At 36.6% G+C, this 20,936-nt stretch overlaps 1 protein-coding gene across 1 annotated transcript; it reads right to left on the bottom strand.

The window, feature by feature from the left end:
- Positions 1-16,587: 16,587 nt before the first annotated feature.
- LOC107762214 (ubiquitin C-terminal hydrolase 22-like) lies at positions 16,588-19,913 on the bottom strand. Its single transcript, XM_016580555.2, has 3 exons — positions 18,645-19,913; positions 18,108-18,226; positions 16,588-17,852 (listed from the first exon to the last, which is right to left on the bottom strand). Exons 1-3 carry the CDS (start codon positions 19,418-19,420, stop codon positions 17,089-17,091), a joined length of 1,659 nt encoding a protein of 552 aa, XP_016436041.1. The 5' UTR covers positions 19,421-19,913; the 3' UTR covers positions 16,588-17,088.
- Positions 19,914-20,936: the final 1,023 nt, after the last annotated feature.

Genomic DNA, 20,936 nt, shown 5'->3' with positions numbered 1-20,936 from the left:
ATTTCTTAGTGACTTAACTAATTTTCGAAAATAAAAAGAGACCCAACGAAAAGAAGAGTAGAGTTGATCATTATCGTTGATTTTTGACTCGCTCGGACACATTTCTAATCTTACGCTTACCCATCAACACAAACTCAATAAAATAGATCATTTCTAGCTTCATTGAGTCATCGTTGCTGCCTATAAATAATGTAGTTTTACCATATGGGCAAATAGTAATAAAGTGCTACAAATTTCCTCACTCAATTTTTTTCTTACCAGTGAAGTAAACTTTAGAAAGCCTATTATCTTTTCCATTCAAAAATCTAAAGTCTCTTGAAGAAGAATATCACAATCCAATAATTATGTGAAAGGATTCAACTGTAAACTTCACTTCGTGATCAAAAATCTTAAATCATTGAATCTTTATCATCGCTTACAATTTCGAAAAGAAACACACAGTGAATCAACTTGCCACATAATTTAACACCTTTCAACCGGTTTTTTTCCAAAGACACCTTCTCTCAATTTCTTCCATTGCGCTTTGATAAGAACTTTGCTATTTTTTCCTTATGTTGTAAATCTCCTCTCCAATAACTATGCCAATTAAACCAATCATCAAACTCGAAATATTGATCTCCTTTCACTACCAAAATTACTTAAAGCCTGTATTTAAAACAAATTCAGTTAATGACACTACAATTAAACTTCAGGACATTGTGTCCTGAATTTCAAGGCAAATTTTAGGAGAATTTATCCTAATTTGCAAGGCAGTAAAATAAAAATTCAGTACATTTGAGTTATGTCCCACATTCAGTAATTTATTAACCCTGCATTACTCTGTTAAAACAAGAAATTTCACTTTAGAGATAAAGCTTGAAAGTATCTCTTTCCCTTTCACAAGGTAATTCCTTACTACATGCAATGACCCGATCAATCATTCTACTTTCTAAATCTTTGTTCTCCTATTTAATACTTTGTGTATGTACTTTTCCTATTTTATGATTTAGGAAATGGTTGGTTTGGTTTTATAAGGGTTCAGGTTAAATTCAAAACACTTAGTTCCATAATAGTGGCCTAAGGTGGTCAAGTTTGACTTGAGTCAACACTCTGAGTAAAAATCGGGATTTGAAGGTTCCAATAGGTTCGTGTGGTGATTTTGTACTTGGGCGTATGTTCAGATCAAGTAGGTGGACCGGGAGTGTTTCAACGCTTATTGTTGGAAGTTGCCATTTTTTATATGTTATTTGACTGGACGGTGAATTTTCATTGTTCCTTGAGCCGAGTGTCTATTGGAAACAATCTCTCTACCTCAGAAGGTAGGGGTAAGGTCTACGTATACATTACCCTCCACAGATTACACTTGTGAGATTATATTGGTTTGTAGTTGGTGTTGATTGGACGGTGAAGGTGTTTTCATATCTTCTTTATATGTTGTTTTACTTGGTGGATTGCAACACAGTACATATCTTCTCTATATGTTGAACTGTGTATCTTGACTTGTTATACGTGCATATATTCTCTATATGCACTGTTGGTCTTATCCGTACTCTATGCCTAGATTTCAATATTGTTGTTGTGTATATATTTATTCATAAGCGGTACAGGTTTGGTTAGTGAGTATCATTGGTCACTCTTATCACTACCTTATTGATGTTAGTTATGATACTTACTGAGTACATGGGGTCACGTGTACTCATACTACACTCTGCACTTAATTGTGTAGATTCAGGCATTGGACCCAGCTAAGAGCTGTTGTGATTGATGTTGAGCTGCTGAGAGACGAGGTAGAGCTGCATCCCGACCGTAGTCCTTGATGTCTCTTTCCATTTTAGTTACTATTTCAGACAATATTTCGATTTCATATTTTAGGCTTGTATTTCTATTGTAGAGTCATGACTTTCTATTATCAGTTCTGGGGGATTTTATGTATTGACGCAATTTATTTATGACATTTGGCTTTAGACTTGTACTATTTTCATTAATTTTGTTATTTTGTTAAGCTTTTGCTATGCTTGGCTTGTCTAGAAAGTAAATTAGGCGTCATCACGACTTGATAATGGTTTTTTGGCCGTGAGATCAGTAAAATATATGAAATCAAATATTAACAAAAGGATAAGAATAGCTAAAAATAATTACTATCTATATTCAAGTTTTTCGTTTTCTTGCACACATTACACATAGTATTGCTGAATATTATAAAGTTAAGCTGGACCTATACTATCTATATTAGTTCATAAACAAAGTGTATTCTTGCTATAAAGAATTAACATTTAGGTGATTTTGGAGAAACCAAAACATATGCTTGAAATTGACTATTTTCCTGGACTTGAAAATCCTTATTTTCATTCTAAATCAGACATGTCCTTACGCACGTACATGCATAAAGAAAAGAAAAGGCAAAATACATAAAGAGACACCTAAAGTTGGTTCCATATATCTATCTCACACTTCAACTCACCAGGTGACCATATAGATACTTCAAGTTGACACAAATGTGTCTCATGAACACCCGAATATGGCAGGTTACATGCGTGAGACACAATCACGAATGACGCCAAACAAATCAGTGAATGACACATGTAATTTCTGATAGAAACTAAGCGTCCACCAGACTGTATAGAGAACCAGATTCTCTATCAGTTCCCACTGTAAGCAACAGACTGTAAAATCAACCAGTATAGGAAATCAGGTTCTCTAATTGTTCCCACAATAGCTCGGCAGTAAATAAAGAACACAGAGGATTTTTACGTGGAAAAATCCCACTCAAGGGGATAAAAACCACGACCTACACTTGTAGGCTTTCAACTTCACTAACTTTTAATCTCACTATTACAAGCCACTTTGTAATGACTCTATTACAGAGATTTCAACTTAACTAATTTGTGATATTCTTATCACTAGCCACTTTGTCACCTCTAGTTATAAAGACTTTAGCTTAACTAACTTGTGATACTCTTACCACAAGTCACTTTGTCACTCTCTAGTTACAAAAACTTTAATCACTCTAACTCGTGATACTCTTACCACATGCCACTTTGTCACTCTCTAGTTACAAAAACTTTAACTTGTGACTAACTCTAATCACAACACAAACTTAGAGGGTTTGTGATTTTGGGTTTCCTAAAACACAGCTTCTATGAAAGCAAGATAGGAGTTACAAATGACGAACAAATAACAAAGACTTAACAAACCTAAGGACTTAAGATATCTTCAATCTTGGATCAGGTTCTTGAGGTTGCAACAACTTTGTTCTTGAGAGAGGTTGTGACAAGCACTTGAGAGAATATCTTCTTTTGATTTTTGCAAGTGTTCAAGTCGATGTCTTGTGCCTTGCACCAGGTTGTTATACTACAAAATACATCACCATGGTGATGTCAATTCACAATGGTAATGTCAATTCTTGGTTAGTACATGCCTCTTCCCAATGGGAAGTGAATGCTACACTATTTGCTACACTGTCGCGTGTACAGTTACAGGCAGTCACTTTCTGCAGTTACTTTCCAAGTACATAGTTGACTTATACTTCTATCAGCGGAACACCAAGGGATCAGGTCCCTAATCTGGTTCCTTTGAATCTAAAGCACACTGCCCAGATTATCTTGAGTCGATTAACTTGAATGATTGTACCAGGCATGCTTCAGGTCCTTTATCTGGTTCTCTCATGAAGTAAGTTGTTTTACCTTCCTTGATTGTATTTATACGTGTGTGACATCACTTACAATGATGTAAGCAATGTAGGTAAAAAGTCTTCCACAGAAAGTTGACCATTGCACTGTTCCTGTGTAGTAGCGTGTGCAGGCAACAACTTTCCTGCTGGAGAGTTGACTTCATATAGTCTCCTCGGGAACTGGTAGGGACCTATTCCCTCAGCTGTTCCTTCCATTCTAAAGAGTTGAGTTATATCACACGTTGGATCCCAACCTGGAACTTTGTGATCTCAAGGTCTTGTAAATGTGTAACAGGTTCCTTATCTGGTTCTGGATGGTAAGTTTGTTAGATCATCAAAATATAAAGTAAAGTGTTATGCCCAAGGTACTTATAACCTATCAATTTCCCCCTTTTTGATGATGACAAACTTAGAATTGATATTCCCCCTGAGAACCAGATCTCCACATTGTTCCCCCTACGAATCAACTATATTCCCCATGAGAACCAAACCTAAGGAGCTAATCACAACTGGTTCCTCAAGACTGTTTGACAAATCATCAAAACTCAAAGTACCATAACTTATTAATTTCCCCCTTTTGATGAATGACAAACCCAGAATTATTTCCCCTGAGAATCAAATTCCTTACATGCACTGATCACATCTGGTCCGTACCCAGTTCATTGAGAATGTTTGTCATTATCAAAACATGACATAGTGTAACTTAGAGCAATCTTTCCCTTTTTGATGATGACAAACCCAAAATTAATATTCCTCTTGAGAACCAGATTCCTCACATGTTTCCCTGTGGATCAGACCTATAATCAACATATTATCAGCAACGTTCCCCCTGCGAAGCAGGGCTATCTTTCATGCACAACACAACATATCAATTCGATTATGTTTGTCCCCTATGTTGACATCTATATAACTTTCATGCACAACTATTTTTCACCAAGCAGAGCTAACTTTCACACCCATGTTGACACCTATATAACTTCCCCCTTTTGGCATCATAGAAAAGAATAACAGAAGAAGCACAACCAAAAAGAAGTTCAACAACATTAACTCATGCCACTTGGGCACCACAGCATAAACAATAACAAGAACAACAAGTGAATGTCATTGCACAAAATAGAGTGATTGCCCATAGTAGAGTAATTATAATAAAAGTACGGTAGTTTCAACAATAAATAATATGACAATTTAAACAACTAAAGTACAAATGTCATCAAATATAGGGATAAAAAGAAGATAAGAATTCAAGGGAATTTGGAAGGAGTGAAAGACATGGATCACTGGGCAGGAAGAAAAGTAATGGGCTAAGGCCTTGATGAGCTTGTCCATTCGTTCATTCACTCTCCATTGATCAATGATCATCTGCTCTCTGAGTTCCTCTACCTATTTCCTCAATCTTTAATTCTCACCCTTCAACTTAGCATTCTATTCTGCCAAGGGTCCACGAGGACCTGGTTCTCAATCTATCTGAGTAGGTTGAACCATCAATCAGGTCACCAAGAATCTCCCCAAGCTTCTTCTCATCAAGAACAAACTCAGTCCCATGCATATATAGCATCAGAGTATCACATAAAACATAGAAGTTTTTACTTCTTCTTCATAAACATTGGGACTTGGAAGAACAAAGAGGAGATTCTATTTTTGGAACGCAACAATGTCAAGAAGTTCCTCCATTTTTGTAGCAATATCAGAGTCAACACTTTGTCTAACAACACTTTTTGAAGCTTCAGAGTCTTCTACCTCTCCAAACCTGATGACTCAACCTTTTTCTTATGTAAGGAACTAGGTTCCTCACTTATACTACCCTTTCTATCCCTGAGCAGCCATGTCTCCCTCTTCTTCTTCTCAATCTGTTTACCCTTATCATCAACTGCATCTTTCTCAGCCAACTTTCTTTTCTCCATTTTTTAATTCTTTCTCACAGGTAAAGATTTCATTTTATTCTCTCTTCCACAATCACATCAGCAGGTCACACCACTTCATCATCAATCAACCTACTTTTCATCAATCCTTTTTACTAGATCAGAAATTTGTTTAAACACAACACTCAAAGAGAAAAAGATCATAATTAAAATTGACTTCATGAGAAGGACTTGAGGGATCAGGTCCCTCATTCAGTCATCACATTTACCAATTTCTCCATCCTTCAAGACTTCCACACATCCAACAACAACTTCAGCCACACGCTCTAGAATATTAGATCTACCCTATTCCCTTTCAGTTAAACTTCCATCAAAATCTACCAAAGACTTCTTGGGGTTTTGATTCTGATGGAGTTAGGATTTTGGAAAGTGAGAGAGTTGGGTTTGCTTCTGGCATATTTGGAAAGAAGGATTCTTTTGAGACAAGGTTGATTTTGGTTTTGAAGAGAAGAATCGGTTTTAGTTGGGTGTAAGATAAAAAAGTGCCTTTTTGGGGCAACAAATCAATTTAGAAAAGGTTTAACATTTTGGACTTCAAAATTTAGGAGGAGAGGCAGGAGAAAGATAGAAATAAATTATTGACATGACACTTCAGCAACTCAAAAAGGCATATAAGTATTGGAGAGACTACTAACCTGAGTCACAGGAACTAGGTTCCTTGACGGTTTTTGAAAATTTTCAACAAAGACTCCTAGAAGTGCAATGTCACTCTTACTTGTTTTTTTGTCGTGAAACTGCCATATATGTATACTTGTAACAATATAGATTTGAGTTAGATGTCACCGAAAAACACTTTTTAACAATGTACCTTTCCTTCTTAACATAGCCAATCATCGAGGGACAGGTCCCTTTATTAATCTTGATCAACCCCAACTCCGGATGATTTCTTTCAAAGTGTTCACTGTCAGCACCTTGGTGAAGATGTCTACTACCTGGTCCTCCGTTTTCCAGAACTTCATACAAATCATAACCTTTTCAACATTATCCCTCAAAAAGTGATGAGCACGTCAATGCGCATTGTCCTCTTGTGTTGTACCGGGTTCAAGCTATAAATACACCAAAGTCTTCAAGATGTTGCTTGATCTGTAGTAGTTGAGCACAACAAGAAGCAACAACCACATATTCAGCTTCAACAGTAGAAAGAGCCACATAGTTTGTTTCTTTGTACCCCATGAGATCAAGCATGACCCAAGAAAATATGCTGTTCCAGATGTGCTTTTTCTATCCACTAGATATTCAACATAATTAGCATCAACATATCCAACCAAGTCAAAAGAATCTCCAAAAAAATAGACGAGAACCAGGTCCTGCGTTCCCTTAGGATACCTCACAATTCCCTTGGCAACCTTCAAGTGAGAGTGTTTTGGGCCAGGTTCCAATCACTGTTCTGTCTAAAGGCCTAGGGACCAAGTGTCACACTTGGTTCTTCTCAACTAATAGAGTTCTTCTTGCATAGCAGTTATCTAATTAGCATTTTTCAATGCTTCTTTGATGTTCTTAGGCTCGATTTGAGACAAGAACGCTTAAAAGGAGAACATATTCCTTGCCTTAGAACTAGGTTGAATACCAGAGTCTAAGGGTGTGATGACATTTTGAAGGGATGTGAACTCTTTTGCTTCTAGTTGGATACTTGAACTTCAGAATTTGAAGGACCAGGTTCCTCTGTGCCTTTTGGAGATTCTACTGCATCTCCTTTATCGCTTTGCTTGACTTGACTCATCAAATCAGTCTTTTCATTTGCAATATCTATAGCTTCACCAGGAGCATTTGTGAATTCTCCATCTTCATCCTTTTGTTATATGACCCTTTGCCACCATTGTTGAGAACAAAATATTTTGCATCCAAAGGCTCTCGGGTAAGTCAGCTTGGCTTTTCTCCCATTGAGCAGTTCATAGAGAGACTTCTCGAGAAGGGACCTGATCATGCACTTGGTAATCAAGTAGCAAGCACTGTTTACTACTTCATCCCATGAGCCAAGTACTCCATAACCAAATTGTTCAACAAATAAAAACTGACATGCCCCAGTCATCTTTGCCATAACTCAGCATCATCATCAATGACACTTAGGCATGTTTGATCACCACCATTAAGTGAGTGAAGGTCTGCAACATAGATGTTCTTAAACCTTTTGGCTATCAACACCCCTTCACCAGTTTTGAGATCGGTGACAATGCAATATTTGGACAAGAACTTCACTTTATTTTTCCTTATCACAGATTTGAGACACACTCAACAAGCTACATTTCAAATTATTCACATAGTACACATTTTCAATTGCATGGGAGAGTGTTTTGTCAATTTCCACCAAGAATATAGCATTCTTGTCGTTTCCAGAGGACACACTCCCACCTTGGAAGGCCTAGAGTGAGAGGACATCATTCATTCTTCTAATTTTATGCTTAGATTAGTCACTATCCATGTACCATTTTTGCTGTTGACTGCTACCTCTCACTTCAGCCTGCACACTAAATCAATGATTAGACTTAGGAACCCAAGCCAGCTTGGGTCCCTTATAATGATGGAACGGGCGGATCAAACTTCTTTTTGCCCATGCAGGTAGCACATATTTTCTTTTCAGGGAACCAGGTTCCTCATCAGTGCGCCTCTTTTCAACAAAAACTTTATTTTTCTGCAAAGACTGAATTTTAACTTTACAAGAGTCCTTGTAATAACCAGTTTGACCACAATGAGTGCACAACATATTATCAGCCCCAGTTACATACTTGCTATGGGGATTATAGGAAGTTTTAGTCTTTTGGAACCCGATTTCTAGCCTGTTTCCACTATTACTCCTGTACATAGACGTTATTACATCAGAGGACCGGGACCATTTAAGTGACTTATCAAGATCATTTTTAACCCTTTTTAAATCCTCCTGAAGTTGTCTATTCTTTTCAAGCTCAGAAACTAGACTTGTTTTAACTTTCTTAAGCTCACTCTCAAGCTCAAGTTGAGCCTCACTAGCCACTTCTTTACCCTTAGTATTGTCCATCCATTTTTTTTGTCTTTTTAACAAGTTATGTTCTTAGTTACTTCTTCCACTTGTTCCTTCAAGTCTACAATGGAAACTACCATATCACCCCTCTCTTGTTCTATGTCACCAATTTCTTCTATTAAAGCATTTTTCTCATTAATGAGGCTATGATAGGCATCAATCAACACATTTGCTAAGGACATCGATTTTTTCTTAGAGTAAATTTTTAAATTTCTTTGAACATCAAGAAAACTTACCTCATCTTCCTCCTTGTCCTCGTCATCATCAGATTTAGACATGAGTGCAAAGATTGAATCATATTCATTGTCAACAACCATCATAGATGCATCTCCTTGGTCATCCTCACCTTCAGATTCACTAGAGGAATCTCCCCAGTCAGCCAAAGCTTGCTTCACCATGTTGTCAGCAACATCTCTTCTTTTGAATTTCCTGTCAGGGATCAGGTTCCTCTTAGTGGCCTTTTCAGTGTTGGTTTTGTAATGATCCTACTTATGAGGAGGGCAGTCATTAATGAAGTGTCCTGACTTTCCACACTTATGGAAGCAATCATTTTCTTTGGACTTCTTGCTGGAACTTCCTTTCTTTGGAATCCCACCATTTTTTTGAATCATCTTTCGAAATCTTCGAGTGAGATACTCCATGTCGGATTCATCACTACTTGAGTCTTTGTTGGCAGCCTTGAGAACCAGGTTCTTCTCTTTCTTGGACTCTCTTCTTTCAAGATCCTCCTTTCTCTTCATCTCATAAGTTTTGAGATTTCCAATGAGTTCATCAATGGTCAGCTTCTGCAAATCCTTGGCTTCAGTGATAGCATTCCCTTTACTTTCCCAAGAACCTGGTAAAACACTAAGTATTTTTTGGACCAACTTGTTTCTTGGGATGACTTCACCAAGGGAGTGAAGCTCATTGATAATGGAGGTGAAACATGTGTGCATATCATGAATAGACTCACCCTCCTTCATCTTGAAAAGCTCATACTCAGTAGTAAGCATATCAATTTTGGATTGCTTAACCTGAGTAGTTCCCTCATGGGTAGTTTGAAGAGCTTCCAAAATCTCCTTAGCAGACTGACAAGCTCAGATGCGGTTGTACTCATCTAGTCCGATGTTGCAAACAAGAATCTTATTTGCCCTAAAATTCTTTTCAATAGCCTTTCTATCAGCATCATTGTACTCTTTTCTTGTTTTTGGGACTGTAACTGTTCCCTCACAAATAGTTTTTATGGGAACAAAAGGTCTATCACAGATTACATCCCAGAGCTCTGAGTCCTCAGCCATAATGAAGTCATGCATTCTTGTTTTTCACCAACTATAGTATTGGCCGTTGAACCTTGATAGTCTGTACGTTGATTGTCCTTCCTCGAAACTTGGTGGAGCAGCCAATTGATAGAAACTAAGCGTCCACCAGACTGTATAGAGAACCAGATTCTCTATTAGTCCTCACTGTAAGCAACAGACTGTAAAACCAACCAGTATAGGGAATCAGGTTCTCTAATTGTTCCCACAGTAGTTCAGCAGTAAATAAAGAACACAGAGGATTTTTACGTGGAAAAATCCCACTCAAGGGGACAAAAACCACGACCTACACTTGTAGGCTTTCAACTTCACTAACTTGTAATCTCACTATTACAAGCCACTTTGTAATGACTCTATTACAAAGACTTCAACTTAACTAACTTGTGATACTCTTACCACAAGCCACTTTGTCACTCTCTAGTTACAAAGATTTTAGCTTAACAAACTTGTGACACTCTTACCACAAACCACTTTGTCACTCTCTAGTTACAAAAACTTTAATCACTCTAACTTGTGATACTCTTACCACAAGCCACTTTGTCACTCTCTAGTTACAAAGACTTTAACTTGTGACTAACTCTAGTCACAACACAAAATTAGAGGGTTTATGATTTTGGGTTTCCTAAAACACAGCTTCTAAGAAAGCAAGATAGGAGTTATAAATGAAGAACAAATAACAAAGACTCAACAAACCTAAGGACTTAAGATATCTTCAATCTTGGATCCGGTCCTTGAGGTTGCAGCAACTTTGTTCTTGAGAGAGGTTGTGGCAAGCACTTGAGAGAATATCTTCTTTTGATTTTTGCAAGTGTTCAAGTCGATGTCTTGTGCCTTGCACCAGGTTGTTATACTACAAAAGACATCACCATGGTGATGTTTGTGAGCACGTGATTTTTTCCCTATATGAATTACTCCTATAAAATTTAAGAAAATAGAATTTTTCCAATTATTTGCCATTTTGTAGGATTTTTGTAGAATTTTATTAATTGTTTGCATTTTTGTGCACGTTTAATTTCCATTACAAATCATGAAAAATGCCAAAATACCATGCATTGCATTTAGGTTTTATTCTTATATTTTTTAGGATTAATTACTTAATTAGTTGTTTCATTAAAAAGGAAAAATCACAAAAAATGGCCCATTTTATATTTTTACCTTTTAATTGCTAGATTATCGATTTTTCTTTTTGATTTAGGATCAGGGAATTTTTATAATTTTTAAGAAATTGGTTAGTTTTACAATCTAGATTAATTTAGGATTTTAATTTAAGTTTTAATTAAAAAAAAAGAAGAGAAGAAAAAGAAAAAAAAAAGAAAAGGAAATAAAGGGTTAATTCAAAAGGGGTTTGATTTTATTGGGCCAAAGGGGCTGAAGCCCAAACATTTCTGCCTAAACCCGCCCCAAATATAGCCCAACGCCCTTTCACCCGGTTCAGCCCAGCCCCGTCTAAACCAAATGACCCCGTTCTGTTGACTTTTCATCATGACCTTTGGATCATTGTGATTCAAGGGTTGGGAACTGGTCCCCATCCCAGTATAAAATTGTCCGAAGCTCTCTCACCCCCCATTCCAATCCCTATCACTCCGTTTCTAACCCCAAACCCTAGAGACCAGCCGCCCTGAAATCCGCCACCCTCTCCGCCTTATTCCACCCACCGAAAATTGCCTCACGGCGGTTCCAGTGTTGCGATTAACTCTAAATTCACACCAAACACTCCTCACATCCTCCTCTTTCCAAATCCTAGAACAAATTCCCTCGAATCCCTCTCAAATCCCTCCAATTTTAGATCTAAGATTGATACCCAAACCACCTCAAAACCTCATCAGGTCATCTCTCCGCTCCCCTCACCCCTAATATCCTGCTGTTTTGCTCAAAAGGCTTTTCAAATTGGAGCAATTTCAAATCGAAAATCTGGAAAAAAGAGAGAAAGAAAAACCTAAAGCTTCTACTGAAGTTCGAATGGTTCATACCTACATGAGTCATTTGCTCTCAATAGGAGCAATTGATTCATGTGGGTTTGATTCATTTTCAAACCTGCCCTAACCATGTCCAAGTTCCGACCAGTTTCTCCAAGTCCTAACTGGTATAGGTAATTTCTTGTTTGGTTTCTTTTCTTAACCATTTTTTTTTCTTTGATTGATTTCTTGTTGTGGTTGATCTGTTCGTAGTTGCATGATTTAGGGTTTTAATTTTTTAGAATTGTTTATTAACTTCTGTTCTTAATCATTGATGTTAGTCAGTAGTTTAGGGTTAATTTATGCATTTTCCATTAGAGTCATTAGATGTTCAGTTTTTCGGCTAGGGTTTATTTAAATTGGTTTAGCTTGTGTTTAGTCGAGTTCGTTTTGAAATCAGCATGTTAATTTCTCGTTGTGATTTGATTCCCTGTTAATGGCAGTGTTAATTGGTTCAAAAGGTTCGAATCTCAGAAAATGGATCATTCATTGGTTAATTCATGTTAATGTTAGTTTCAAATGTTTAAGTGTTGTGTCATTTCTGATTTCATCTTAATGATAAATTTATTTAGGTTTAGGGTTAATTTAATGGCTAATTGCATAAATGTTTGGTCCTTTCAATCTGTGAAGTTGTGCCAATCTTGGTCTTTGTTTGTTAGGTCTAATTCATGAACAAATGGAAGTTTAGGGGGGTTCAATAGAATAAATGAAAATAGTCTAGGAAGGGTATGAAGCAAGTTTTTGGATAAGGCTAGTACAAAAAGCTTCTAGAATAGGGGACAACTGTCCCTATTTGGTTAGCATAAATATGCTGAGCCAATAAGGGACGGTTAGCTGTCCCAGGTGGTTAAAAAGATGCCTTTTTCAGGATGGGGAATATTTTCCCGATTTGGGTCTTGAGCACATGGCCTTTGAGGCCTATAAGTAGTGCCCTTTTCTTTCATACACACACAGATTTTAGAGCATTATTATCTGCATCAAAGTTCTGAAAACACACACACTGATATAGATTTTGAGGACTGAAAAACACTAAAAAGGGACTCGAATTACTTTCTGATTTTCCTCTTAGAACTTAAAGGTTGGTCATGAGGATTCCTGAGTTTTCAACCTGAAAATAACTAGTTATTTGAAGTTGTTCTTTGTTCGATTATCACTACCGTTCTGCTGCTGATCTCCTGCTATTGTTCATTTGCCCGACTTCAGAATTTTCTTTTTCTTCTATTGCTGTATTCAGGTATCATCATTGAGCCCTGAAATGACAATTGAAGTTTTGATATGTCTGGCTTAAGATGGACCTTCAGATCTTCTTTTTCATCTGATAACTGTTATCTATTGGTTGCTGTAATTATTTGCTTCAGTTTAGACTAAATGTTCTGCTTTCTAGTATGTTTCTTGAGGTTCAAGGATTCGAGGTTTAAATCAGCATCAATGTTCCAGTTGTAATTTTGGACTGTACTAAACTATGGCTTGTGAGGTTGCCATATGAGTTTAGGCAACTGAATTTTTTTTAGCATGCTTACTATGAATTCTGTAAATACTCATGTTTAGGTGGTTAGGATTAGACAAGAATGAATCCTTGTTAGTAAACCCTTTGTTTTTGAAATCATGTTGATGTTTGGTTAAAGTTATGAATTCTATTATGTTTGATAATGAAATAAATTAGGTATAGGCTGTTATAATGTTAAGTGGTGTATCCTCAGTATAGTAATGTGATTTGGCATTAAAATGTGTTTTTACATCTAGTTAAACTTTGCAAGTACTTGGGCTGTAATAGGGTAAAAGACTGGTTGAGCTTCGAATGAGGCTTGACATGGGCCCCAAATCGAGGCGGCCCAGTCTCAAGCTGGGGCACTTAAGCCTTATGCTGATTGATCATATTTTTTCTTCTTGTCTTATATATTTTTGTTTAATACATGGTTTGATTTCAAGATGTTCACGTAATAAAATGTGCTTCAAGTAATTGCAATAAGTCGTACAACTGGGCTTTGTAGTTGGCCCAATTATGCCCAAATGCCTCTTGCCGATTCCGTTTCAGTCCCGGGCCTCCTCTTGAGCCCATTTTTCCTTTTAGAATTCATGGTTGCTTCTGGGCTTATTGCAAGCCTGGAACTTTGCCCCAAACAGTTAAATTTTAAATATAATACCTCCATGTAGGTTTGTTTAGATTAACTCTAGATAGAACTTAATTTAGATAAAACCAAAGCATCTTTAGGTGACTTTAGTTAAGTATAATTTCTTAAGGAAAAATGGATCGAGGTGTGCCATCCACATTTAGACCACACGTGGCCCTCACAAATATTATAACTTGGTTGCTAAAAATGAATCTCGTAGTTTGCTTTAGGCACGTTAATTAAACAATTTTCATGGCTACAAGTACGGTTTCGTGGCATAGTTGTGATTTGTAATTATTAAAATCCGGGTGTACATTTCATGTGACCCGATTCTAATTTCTAACAAGGTTAAATAGAACGTGTCATGAACAGCAGGTGCATTTCATGTAGCGTGGCTTACGATGTGTTTTAAATAACCTTGAATTTTCCTGAAATATTAAAAGCGGCTAAAAAGTTAAAAATGCACGTAGGTGTAAAATATGTAATTAATCAGATAATTAGTCCAATAACAATAGTTGAGCGACTGTGCTAAAACCACGGAATCCAGAAATGCCTAACACCTTCTCCCGGATTAACAGAATTTCTTACCCGAATTTTTGTGTTCGTAGACCATAGATAAGAGTCAAACTTCCTCGATTCGGGATTTTAAACCGGTGACTTGGGACACCATAAATTATCCCAAGTGGTGACTCTAAATTTAATATAAATAATCCCGTTTCGATTGTCACTTAAATTGAAAAACTCCTTTATATCCTTTCCGGGGTAGAAAAAGGAGGTGTGACAATGTCAATTCACAATGGTGATGTCAATTCTTGGTTAGTACATGCCTCTTCCCAATGGGAAGTGACTGATGCACTGTCGCGTGTACAGTTGCAGACAGTCACTTTCTGTAGTTGTTTTTCAGTTGTATAGTTGACTTATACTTTTGTCAGGGGAACACCAAGGGATCAGGTCCCTAATCTGGTTTTTGTGAATCTAAAGGCACACTGCCCAGATTATCTTGAGTCGATTAACCTGAATGATTATACCAGACATGCTTCAGGTCCTTTATCTAGTTCTCTCATGAAGTAAGTTGTTTTACCCTCCTTGATTGTATTTATACATGTGTAACATCACTTACAATGATGTAAGCAAGATAGGTAAAAAGGCTTCCACAGAAAGTTGATTGCTGCACTGTTCCTGTGCAGTAGCGTGTGCATGCAGCAACTTTCCTACTGGAGAGTTGACTTCATACAGTCTCCTCGGGAACTGGTAGGGACCTGTTCCCTAAGCTGTTCCTTCCACTCTTAAGAGTTGAGTTATATCCCACGCTGGATTCCAACCTGGAACTTTGTGATCTCAAGGTCTTGTAAATGTGTAACAGGTTCCTTATTTGATTCTGGATGATAAGTTTGATGATAAGTAAAGTACTTATGCCGAAGGTACTTGTAACCTATCAATTTCTATTAAAAAATATTTAATCTTTTTATGTGGATTAAAAATTTAATTATCACAAACCCAAACACTTTTATATCACAAATACAAACAAAATAGAAATTAAAAACAAGAAATGACCTCAAATGTTTCTCTGCAAATTAGATAAAACAACAACCGTGGTGGTGCTTTGGATTTTTTGAAAAAAATCATGGTTTTGATGACTGGACTGGAGGATAACTTTGGAGCTAATATGGTATTTTGTGTTATGGTGGAGTAAAAGCGTTTTGGTGGTAATACATGACGCTATTGGTGCTTGGAGAAGTGGGGTTAATGGAGGAAGAAACTAAAATTTTTGGTGATAGGTCGGAGAAGATGGTGGTGGTTCACGACATTTTTAGTGGTTTGCGAGTGGGCTCATGGAGAAAATATGGAGGACGATGGCGATGAAAGATGGTGAAGAGAATGTTCTTTGGCTACATCTTTTGGCCGATGAAAATTGGATCTGAAAATGATGGAGATAGGAAGGTCGGCTGCCAAGGTGGCGGCGGCTATGGTGGCAGAAGGGTGGTGCTCGTTATTGCTTGATTAAGGATGAAGAAAGTGGGCCCCACACGAAAAAATAAAACAAAAATATAATTTTAAGAGCTTTCACGTGCCCAAAGTTGTGTGTAAATCAAACATTTTGCCTGTGTCAAGTTAAAGTGTTCTATATGGTCACTTCGTAAGTTAGGGTGTGAGATAAACATATGGGGTCAACTTTAAGTGTCTCTTTATATATTTTGCCTACTCTTAATATTCAAACCTTACTTTAACTAGTTAATTTATTGTAAAACATTTTTTCTATTTACCTGTCATTCCTGCCCATTGAAAATCTAATTATCTTCAAAAACGGTTGATTGATAATTATCTTGAAAAAAAAAGAGTAACAAGTTCGAATATGGATATTTCAAAATTAAAACCCCTTGAAAATTTAATTCGACGAGGTTTTTTATTTCATGCGAAAGATGAATGAGGCATCATTTATGATCTTGTTATATTAGGACAGTTCAATAAAACCATTATTGATATGTTTAGATGATCTTTTCGCTTGTGAGTAAAAACATAAAATTTTCAATCATAAACAGTCATTTCTTGAAATTTCGAACTAACAATAAGCAGCTCATTTTTAGCCTTAAATTAAAGGAGGTACCATAACTCTCTGACACGAGCCCTACCATAACTCTTTTGACATTTACAAAAACCAATCATCCTACAAAAGAAATTCTTGAAACTATTCATGTAAAGTATCCTCTTGACTGATAAAATCAAGTTATATGGTATAATTCAATCTCAAACAAACCAACAGGACTAAGAGAGATCCCTCTAAAGAACCCAACAATGAAAAATCAATAGGAATCTTGAAGAGATTAAATGAACCAAAGAGAAGAAGATGCCCCTGACATTGTTAAGTTACTGTACATTCATAGGGCTCCTTCTATGGCCTCAACAAGTAAATTAATGCTTGAACCAAAGATGCCACCAAGTTGGTGGTTCCATCTTTGTAAGAGTCCTCACCAAGAGATCCCCCCTAAAGGTTTCAGCATTCTATCTCGCAACCCAAATTCCGAATCATATTACCATACAATTTTCGGCATATCATCCCTTGAACCAGGACAGCTTGGCTGGTGGAGAGCCCGTGGACTACCATCATGGTCACAGCCCCCCAATACCTTTCCCGCCAGAATTGCACCCGAGCACAAACTGCAGTTCTAGCAGCAACCAGCTATAGGAACAAATGTGTCAGCTCGAAGTGACATTGGTTGGCAGCTAACATCCTCACAACTCTTGTGGTAAAGCATCTTTTGTACATAGTACATCAGATAGCATTGTGAGGCCCTGACAACTTCTTCATCGACTTCAGTAATCCATGCATCGTCGCATTTGTACCATTGGTTTCTCAAACGCAAATAAGTCACATAGTGACCTGATTCTAACATCCCTGAATGTGTGACCACAGCGAAAATTTCAAATTCCGTAGAAATATCTGATTCATCACCGTCGAATGAAAAGATTCTGTTCCCGTATCTCTTTCGTACAATTGAAGATGATAAATATGGTTTCATGTCTAAAGAAAAAGGAAATTGCAGGTGGCGGTCAATCTTTCTGGACATTTTTCGGGTGGGAGAATGTTCAAAGCGTTTTATATGAAAAGATAGCACCAGCGGAAGCTTCTTGATGGACATTTGTTTCAATGCATCTTGCTTTTCCTGACAATTTTCACAATACAGTTTCTGATCAGATCCCAACTTTTCTGGTCGTGTGAAGAGGTCCAAGCAACCTACAAGAGATTCATTTGGCTTACTCGACTTATTAGCAAAATCCTTTGGGCTGGAGTTGCAGCTATTCAAGTCAAGAGAAATGTCCATACAAGGATCATGAGTTGTTGAAGTGAATCCGCACGATGTACATGTGACATCAGATCTCAAGAGCCCATAGAAAGTCCTATGAGCAATACACTGGCAATCTCCATTATCTGTTTAAGAAATGTTATTTTTATCAGAGAAAAAGAACTAGAGGAAGCCACAAATCTTCAGTTCTCAAGGTTATATATGAATCATCCCTCTTCTGATCAATGCATTGACAGCAAATGGAAGTACAGGCCAAAATTGATATCCCAGAAAGGAAATTGCGCATGTACATAGACAAGATCTGTACTATATTTACTCACTGCGTAGCATAATGTCCTACATAAACAAGAAGAATACCAGCCATTCTCAGCAAAAGATACCTTTGGTTGCCAAACTAGCTTTCCCCTCTTTATCATGGATCCTGTCCATAACTGAAATGAAGAACTCATGAGCATCCTGCTGCTCGTAGGTAGCAAGATTTTCTGAATGCTGCCACCAACTGCAAAAATAAACAACATTTCAATTAAAAGAATCACTACATAAGTTTTCAACATGTCAACGTCCAATAAAAGTTAACATTTTCCACGTTTAAGCATCCAATCTAAATTAAACAAATGATGATATCTTAGGTGGACATAGCAGCATAGAGAAAATTTCAACAGATTTATTTTATCACGATAAGAGAATAGCAATCTTGCTTATTGTCTGATTTTAGCGGTAATGCACCAAATCTTGTTTATCCAAAAACTTCAAAGTGAAAACCTATGCAGTTAGCGCTAAAAATTGTAAACATTATTTACAATTTTGCAGGCCATGTTATAATCAAATATCCAGTATCAATACATTAAATGGTGAGCACAGATAAAAAGCAATTAAGAGATAATGACAGGAGATAAATCCTTTTAACACTTACAGACCTGTAAAGAAACCGAGCTGGACTATAAGGGGTCCGATCACCAGAAAAGACAGCTGAGAAGATAAGGTCAATATCACAAGGCAGGCACAACCGATCCGACGACATCTTTCTGCAAATATCTCGGTTATGCCTATCGCTAAGGAAGTAATTTCTCAAAGGGGGTGCATGAAGTAACACTTGCAACACAGAGTTCATGAAACAAGTATTCCCCAAATTGTTCAAACCCCTTAATACTAAAGGAAAACATGATTTCGACTTCTGATCCCTCCTTAAAAACAACGTCTTCATATTCTTTGAATCTAAATCCATCCCAAAACTCAACCTTCTCCTCTTGCTCAACCTCAACTCACTCTCCACAACCCCAATTTCTGTTCTAGGAAACCCCATTATGTGTTTACACATCACAACCTTATCAAAATCAGGATCATACACCTGATCACAACACACTGAGCAATAAAGCTCAGCCCTTTCCATGTCTACTGAAATCTCATGCCCAGCTTTACACTGACTATGCAAAAGGGCATGGTTTGATTCAGGTGACAAACAACATAACACTGATGAACAGATCAAACACATGTAAAATCTACCCTCATGTCCACTACAAATACTACATCTAGGTAGCTCTGATTTGGATATTTCTAATGTGGTCCTACCATATGGGGTTGTCTTAAAACATTCTTGGATCAAACTATACCCACTCATACCATTTTTCACCTTGTAATCTGCAAGATGCTTACAGGGCTTTGGATTTATATATAAAGAGTTACTTGAGCACATACTACTCTTTGAATCTTGATTAAAAGTAAAGATCAAATTCGTAAATATACAAGAAGAAAAGGAAACAAGAAATAAAAATCAAAACTTTCTTTGATCTGCGAAAAACAATCAAACTTAAGCTGGAAAAAAATTCAAGAACATAGAGTGAACGGATCAAGAAAAGAATAATAAAAAATCAAAGATATATTATTACTATCTCTGTAAAAATTTAAATGAATGGGTTGATCTAAAATTGATAACAAATTTAAAAATAGTAAATATTTTTGGTCATATTCCAATTAAAAATTGATTTTTTTTTTAAAAAAGGAAGAGAATAGAAACAGAGACTAGTAGGGAAAGGAAGGGAAGGGAAGGGAAAGGAAGGGAAAGGAGAAGAAAAGGTCAAAAGGAGGCGCTTTTTTGCGTAGGAGACCGACTATCATGTATTTCCCTGTAGGAAACAACACGGGTGTTACTGTGCAGCCCAATTTGGCATTTCGCGTGGCGAAATCGTGGCCGCCGTTGACATTTACTTCTTGTTTATATAGGATCAAGGGGTCGTTTGGTAGGATGCATTAGATAAAATAATGCATGCATTAGTTTTATGTATTAATAATATCATGTTTGGTAGATATTTTGAACCTATGCATTAGTTATGCAAACATTACTTATATATTCTATTTGCTATTATCCTATGCATAACTAATGCATAGAAAACCATGATATTAGCAATGCAATGGGTTTTAATGCATGCATTAGTTTAGTTAAAGATAAAATTATCCTTCAAAATTTATGCTTGATTAAAATATGCTAGTTATTATATTAAATGCAAGTTTAAAATAATCCAAGTAGTGAGAAATAAAATTATAGCTCTAGTAAATAAATAAATACTTAACATATTCCTTTTTTTATAAATAAATATTTAGTTCTATATTACAATATATGTAGACAAATCAAATAATTTTTTAAAACTTTTTCATATAAAAATATTTCTCAAAATATGTCTTTTTTAAAAAGTTACAGTGATGGACTGGTTTTGAGGGCATTTTTGTAAACAAGTAATTCTTTTAGAAATTGTGCAATGCTTTAATACATCAAACCAAATAATGGATAATAAATATGTCAGCATAACTAATACCAACATAACTAATGCAAGCATAACTAATACCAGCATTACTAATACACCCTATTCAGCATTATTCTTATGCACCCTACCAAACGACCCTAGGGAATCTGGATGCATTATCCTTATAATAGGCTTGCAAGTTACAAATTATGGTCCGAGCCGATTACGGGTTGGGGCTTATCGGGTTAACGGGTTCGGGTTCATCCGGGTAAAAATTAAACCGTAAGGGTTACAGGTTGAGGGGGTCGAGCCGGGCCGGGTTTATTGTATTTTTTTTTTTTGTATTTTGTATAACTATTGTAAGTTATATTAATACTTTGTATTAATATAAAGAATACAAGGAAGATGGAAAAAAATTGCACTTATAAATTGCAAGTGCTACATTTATTTTATAATTCAAACTTACAAATT

Source organism: Nicotiana tabacum, chromosome 1, assembly GCF_000715075.1.
Source record: "Nicotiana tabacum cultivar K326 chromosome 1, ASM71507v2, whole genome shotgun sequence".
NCBI classification, from domain to species: domain Eukaryota; kingdom Viridiplantae; phylum Streptophyta; class Magnoliopsida; order Solanales; family Solanaceae; genus Nicotiana; species Nicotiana tabacum.
The sequence above is the reverse complement of the archived record's forward strand: the minus strand, read 5'-3'. Positions and strand labels throughout refer to the sequence as shown.